Source organism: Gobio gobio (assembly GCF_949357685.1).
Source record: "Gobio gobio genome assembly, chromosome: 20".
NCBI lineage: Eukaryota > Metazoa > Chordata > Actinopteri > Cypriniformes > Gobionidae > Gobio > Gobio gobio.
The window spans coordinates 20,396,294-20,403,455 of record NC_137113.1 but is presented as its reverse complement, the minus strand read 5'-3'; the positions used below and the strand labels follow the sequence as shown (position 1 = coordinate 20,403,455).

Here is a 7,162-nt window from a genome sequence, read left to right as displayed (position 1 = left end):
CAATGAAAGTCAATGGGGTCCAACATTTTTTTTTTATGTTTCACCGAAGAAAAAACAACAACAATGCATACAGGTTTGGGATGACATGAGGATTTTTTGAATGAACTAGGCCTTGTAGATCTTTCTGTTTCTGAGACGCCATCTAAAAATTCTATTTTATTTTTCAGAACTATTCATTTCAAAAGTAAACATTCAAATGGTCCTAAACATTTTAGCCGTTTGTGAATGAGAAAACAGAGAACTGCATACATTCTACTAAAGAGCTGCAGTGAAAAACGTTCCTCTAATTTTACCATGATTGATATGTGGGTGTTAACATAAACTGATACCTGGGAAAACCTTCTGACAAACTATCATACTTTTATTTACCACACAGGTCCTTAAACACCCACACAAACATCTTCTAAGTGCTGCCTGCAAGTGCCTGACTTGTGCATGTGTGGGGAGGTTAATTAGCAGCAAGGAGCTGAACGGAGTTCAAAGGGTCAAACCAGCGACAGAGATGAGCCCAAGGCTTTGAACGGGCAAAAATGTTTTATACCATTTAACAAGAAAATGCATTATAAACCGGTTGATAGTAATTGAATCTCATGATGGAAAAGACGACAAATTCTGAAACTGTTCCAGTGCCTTCATATTGACCCCTGGTCTCTGGAGGGGTGTGTGACCATGTTGGAGTGTGATTTCTGTCAGGTCGGGGCGGTTGGGGGCTCTCAGAAGACAGAGTTCTGCCCCTCCCCCAAGTGAAACGCAAATGAAAAGGAATGCAGAGATAAAAAAGCCTGTGTTCCCAGATAAGGGGACAGAAGAAAGGAGTAGGCGAATGCTAAAAGAGCTCTCTTGGGGAGATGAGAGGCGCTGATGTCAGTGTTGGTGGTAGGAGATCATAGCAGGTTCCTCTCATCAGTCCTGGCCTGTGTTTGATACTGGGTCTTTGTCGCCCTTTCAGCTGTGCATTGTTGGGAGGTGTAATCCCGGGCGGATTACAAAGGCAAGATCCTTTCATATGGCTGTGCCCAGCAGGCAGGAGGCAGTGCTCATGCTGGAGTGGAGGGCCACGCTCATTCCTCTATCTACCTTCACAAGGGGCCATATAGCTGCAGGGACAGTGACGAAGGGGTCATTCGGTCATGTCCTCTCCTTGGAATTCTGCTCCCCCTTCTCCATTCAGATGTGTTTCTTTCATGATCTGCCTCCACCCTGTACCTGTGCACAACGCCTTGCACCTAACAAACTGGCAAATATCATAAAATACTGCAGCTCTGACATTTAGCTTGAATTAAATCTTTTTTTCCCCCCTGTAGATTATTTGAACAACTGTGTTGAGTTAATCCAATATTAGGCACATGACTCTCCTTAAATTGTGTGGTATAATGAGCTTTTCTAAAACCCAAAGAGCTACAAACAAAAGCAAATAAAACCAACAAAATGCAGAATCACAAAAATAATACAATAAATCATAAAATACTAATCATTGTAATTCAACTAATCAACACAATAGAATACTCATCATCACGATCTATGTAAGCGATTTTAAAAAGATGGATTTTTAGCAACATATTGATACTGGCTAATGTGGGAGCATTTCTAACAGTAAGAGGACGTGCATTCCATAACTTGGTTGCAGCGACAGAGAAAGTGTACTCTTCTAAACAGCTGGAATATTTTCACCTGGAGGTTGATAAAATGTATAGGAAAATCTCATAGACTTATACTGAAGGATTAAACTTTCAAGCCATAGGGGGACTATAGAAAATCACGTGAGTGGACTCTTTTAAACTGGCCAGTAGGCAACCACCAAACAACCCCACAGCAACGCTCTGGAAACAAACCACAAGACCCTACCATTGTGGCAAGGATTTTTGCATAGGCAATCATCATTTACTTTCTATTTTCTTCAGAAAATCTTAAAATCTAGTAGCTAGTATCTTTTACATTTGTCTGCAAGGTAAGGCTTATGTATAATGTATAAAGCTTATGTAAAAAGATTAGTTCGTTTAAAAATACACCATAGTAATTTCCTCAACACCTGTTTGTCGATATGCACTGAAAAAAAACCCCATAAAGTCATTATATGTGCAATGACGATTTTGATTAAATAAAATCTTTTTGATTATTTCATAACTAACTAATGAAAATCTCTGAAATTATCACATATATTGAGACCAAACAACAACATTTTACAGTGCAGCCTTTAAAAGTCAGAGTGCAACTAAAAATGCAATCAAATACACTTTTATATTGCAACCAAAACACCACTAAAACACATACCTGAAGTGTGCAACTAATTGTTTTTCATCATTGGGAAGGAACAGATATGCAAATTGGCTCACACTAACTTATCCAATCACAATAGAGATTAATTTGCAAAAACATGTTTATTGAAGCTCCAAGATATTCATTGTACTGCACTAAAGGCCATACAATACACAAGTTCCTTTAAAACATTAAAAATGTTATGAAATGCCAAAGTGATAAAATATACTGGTACAAGTACAATTGTCTGGAGTGTCATTGTCTTTCCTGCAATTTGAGCCTCGTTTAAGCATTTCATTACTCAAGAGCCCCGTGTAACTACACAAATAATAAATGAAACAACTTGACTAAATAAGTTGTTTATGTTACTCAATGTTTAATAATGTTATTATTTAGTTCAAAACACTTGGATATGATGAGATTCTTTTTTTTTTTTTTTGCCATTTCACTTCCCCATGCAGGGGCCTTTTGCCCCAGGTTGGAGGGGTGGGGTGGCTTTTATTCCACGTGTGGTGAAAAAAGGCCCCTCTAGCTTACGTTATTTTTTAACAATGTTTTTTTCCGCCTTCCTTACTTTGCTTAACATTTCTTCTTGCACATATTATGTTGGTCTATCAATATATATAGTACCCTAGACATAATCAAAATAAATTGGCCTTGCTCTGATTAAATTCTGTTATTAATGTAATAACTTTGAAAACAGAACACTGAGATTGTGCCCACCCCAATGTGATGTAGTCCTTAGTCTTTCACATGCATTAAGTGCTAGCTCAGCATCAAACTGCTGATTCAGAATTTTGCAAACAATTCTGAAAGGTAAGCAAAAGCTTTTGTGATATGATTCAAATGAATCTGAGAGACTATACACTGCATGAAAATGAGTCATTCCACTGAGCAAATGCTGACCAGGAAGTGTTACAAGACAATTAACCAATAAAAAAAAGAGCTACAGGGGTGAGTCATGTTCACCACGTCCTGTTCTGTCTTTGCATAAAACATATGTGGAAAAATGTCTAATTTTATTTTGTTTAAACTTATGATTATTTTGTATTTATTATCTATATATTATATTTTACATTTTTTAATAAAAAGGGCAGGAGGTGGTGGCGGGTGGCTAGTAGGCTAATTATTTCAAATTATTTTTGTCAATATGCACTGAAAAAATGAACCATAAGGTCTTCATGTGCAATGATGATTTTGATTAAATTAGATACAACATGTAAAACATTTTTGATTATTGCATAACTAGCTAATGAAAATATCTAACTAGCTAATGAAAAAATTGTCATATTAGGAACAAACGGAAAAAGTTAGAGTGCAGCCTTAAAAAGTCAGAAAAAGGCAATCAAATACACTTTTATGTTGCAACCAAAAAAATACATCATATCTGAAAAGCAACGAATTGTTTTTCCATCATTAACCGATAAAAAAGAGCTACAGGGGTGAGTCGTGTTCACCACATGTCCTGTTTTGTCTCTGGGTAAAACATATGTGGACAAAAAAATCTAATTTTATTTTGTTTAAAATGATGGTTCTTTTTTATTTATTAATTTGATATATAGACTGTATTAACTTTTACTTATATATATATATATATATATATATATATATATATATATATATATATATATATATATATATATATATATATATACGAGGTAGATTCGTGACAACAACAGCAATTTATGCAATTCAAGGTGAGTATTTCTAAACGACTTCAGTCACACACATAAAGTAAACACTTCCGGTCTCCCTGAGGCAGTTGTGCTACTCGGCCTCGTCCTTTTTATAAACAGTGAAATCGTAAACATTGCATAAAATTATAATAGACTAACCTGACTCGACCTACACAATGATATGGAAAACATAATAATAAAACAAGGCTAACCAGAGGCCTACACCCTTTATAAACATATAGAGTCTTTTAATGTGGAGAAACATGGCCACTACTTAACTTACATAGACCGCTGATGGTATAGTCACGATCGATGGTCATGATATGATAAAGCCTAGTGGTTGGGGCAAACAAAGAGGTTTAAAAAGATATGCAGTGGTTTTGATTGCTAGCTGCCCGTTGCTGTCATATTGTAGCAAACGAAAACAACAAATAAAAAAATGACAACAAATTTAAAACGGTGTAGCACTCAATTAAGGTTTAACTGGGCGGATGGTCTAAAAATAATATATAGTGGCAAAGGCAAATTCACTTGTAATATTGTAAAATTAATTTGACTTTAACTTGAGATATCATGTCACAAAGTCATTCGCCTCCATCTCTTTAGGCAGTGTTTCATTTTCACAACAATGTGCTTTGCACTTCCTCTTCTACTTCCCTCCGCGAACCGGTTCATGTGTGTGGATATCTCTTTCGATGATTTTTTATTTCACACTGCGAACTCATTATGTGGGATGACAAGTGACCAACAAATTCACTCAGATTTGTTTTGACATTTATTCGTTGACATTAGCATAGTATTTTATTAGCTTTTATTTCTGTTTACTCAGAGAGTAAGAGATGGGGACGGTGGCTGATGACATCAGACAACTATTAAGAGGTATTCTTCATTGTTTCATTGTTAATTGAACATGAATCAGATTTTTTTGTGCTTCTTTAATATGCGTAAATAAATGTAGGCTACCTCATTGTAGATTTTGTTGTGTGTTTTTATTAAGGTACATTATAGCACTTGATATTCTAAATGTCAACTTTTGACTTAAAAGAAATGCTTCTTATGTAGCATACTAAATCCATTTTTTTTAAATGAGAATTCACACAAAAATCACATGAAGTTAAAGTTAAAGTTAGTTTTCCAATTAATTGTAAACATGTCATAATTATAGAAGTTGTGGTTCATGTTATTAATCCTTGACCAGACTATATGATTTCATTAGTTTTATTTTCTCTTGTAATTATTCTGCTTTGCTGTGTTTACCCTAGAGGAAAAAATCTTGTACAAAATGGGACTTCATGAATGATGCCATCATGAGATTGTTATCGTAGTTCTGACACACAGACAGGATGACTATTGTCACTTACACATTCTGGTGGCTATGACATTTGCATGAATAGAACCGTCCATTTATGATTATTTGCATCTTTCAAAACATGCTCTATTGAATAGCAATATCACAAGAGATAAAGGTCACATTTTTCTCTTACCACATGTTGAAATTCAACATAAAAGTTGTTTTTCATTATGTCATTATTTTTTGCTCATGTTGGTGTCTTGTAAACAGACTGTAACATATCCTGAGTAGTTTACTGAGGTTGTTTTTCTCTCTTTTTTTCAGACTGTGAGCTGTTTGTTTTTGAAATACTCCAGGATGAGAATCTCAGTGATGTTGCACGAGAGTCCAGGGACATTCTTCTTCGAAATTTTCGTGTCATCCAGAAGAGGTGAGGGATGTCACCGTATGTTTTATTCATGTGCAAGTATTAGAGCTGACACATACTTGCTCCTCCTTGTTTGTATGGCACAATGAAGACAAGTTACAAGCTACAAATGAAACACAACAGTTAAACAGACAGGAAGCAAATTGCTCAGTTTTTCTATTGTTGTCTTTTTAGAAGCAAGGAGTACAATTACAGCGTGTAGTGGTTTTGTGGTTTGCTGTGCTGAAACAAGGTGTTTGCAAGGAGAACAAGCATACTTAGGTTTTTTTTCTTCAGCACTGAATACTGTCAATGCATCGCTTGCAAATGCTGCAATGCACAGTTTTTGTACAGATGCATGTGTTTATACAGATACTCAACCTGCCATCAACCAAACGCCTCTTCAGTTCTTTTTGAATTGGTAGTACGGCTTTCATTGTAGAGCTGAAATGTTTATCTAGACTAAGAAAGATAGTGGAACAATGCAAACATTACATGCACTTGATTATAAGCATTATACAGTAATCCATTTTAATAAAGATTTTGAGCATTGCAAAGTCCATTTGTTTAGAAGGTTATTTTATCCTTCATAAAACGTTCTTCTCTAAAAGCATTTCTGAATCCTCTCTTTTCAGACACCCACAAGAATTTCCCCACAGAAGTAAGTGAACAGCTGTTTCATGATTCTAATTAATTGCTCACCGAGATTTCCGCTCAGATTCAGTCTTTCCCGGAACAATGGTTCTTTAGAAAACAAGTCGGTTTGACAAAAATGATTAGATTTCCCTCCCACGGCATTTTCATTTTATGTATATCTGTCGAATTCACTCAACAAAGTTTCTACTTATGTGACGCTCTTGCTTTTTTGCCTTTATTTTTTCTCCTAGGTGAATCCAATCTTGAGGACAGTTCAGATGACAACCGCAGCAACAGTCTGGGACGCTCTGCCCCCTCAGATGATATGTCAGTGGCCTCTGACTACCAGGAGGAAGGTGCCTCTGAGCGTGAGTTCTGTGTGTGCATACGAGTGTGTTTACTCGTATGTCTAATTCATGTAAGCTGTGATAAGTCAAGACAGGAAACTTGTCTAAAGCATCTTTAGTGCATTTCTTGTTGTGGGGGTTTCACTGGTAATGATGAAATACCCCAGTGGAGGTGTTTGGTAACAGATCACCCTCTAGTGGATTCCCACAACTCTGCTGCTGGCATTGAGGAGTGTGTGGAGGGGGAAAGGGAGGGTGGTCTTCTGCCTCCATTGAAAAGGGATGAAGAGCTCCCTCTAGTGGCATGCGGGGGCGGGATGTTTGAGCATGTGTGCTGAGGCATGCTGGGTTCTTGGGGTTAAACCGTGGCATGTTTGCCTGTGTTTAACAATGGTGTCTAAAATGTTAGCTTTCTTGTGCTTCTGACACAAGGTAAATTTACTCTTGCGTGTATAGCCTAGAATTTGAAAAACGGGAACTGGAATGAAATTCAACGTTTAAAGGGAGTTTAAAAGCAGGATGTACTGCAGATTGAAAATGGCCCGCCAAA

The 7,162-nt window shown here is 36.6% G+C and overlaps 1 protein-coding gene across 2 annotated transcripts in view; it reads left to right on the top strand.

Annotated features, from left to right (window-relative positions):
* The first annotated feature begins 4,577 nt into the window (after positions 1–4,577).
* The window catches only part of skap1 (src kinase associated phosphoprotein 1), a 34,601-nt gene continuing 32,016 nt past the window's right edge, over positions 4,578–7,162 (top strand). For both annotated transcript variants that reach the window (XM_079801135.1, XM_079801136.1), the window contains exons 1-4: positions 4,578–4,811; positions 5,548–5,653; positions 6,265–6,290; positions 6,517–6,633. In XM_079801135.1, the coding sequence (XP_079657261.1) occupies positions 4,772–4,811; positions 5,548–5,653; positions 6,265–6,290; positions 6,517–6,633 (289 nt within the window). In that variant the 5' untranslated portion in view covers positions 4,578–4,771. The remainder of the gene's footprint in view (positions 4,812–5,547; positions 5,654–6,264; positions 6,291–6,516; positions 6,634–7,162) is intronic.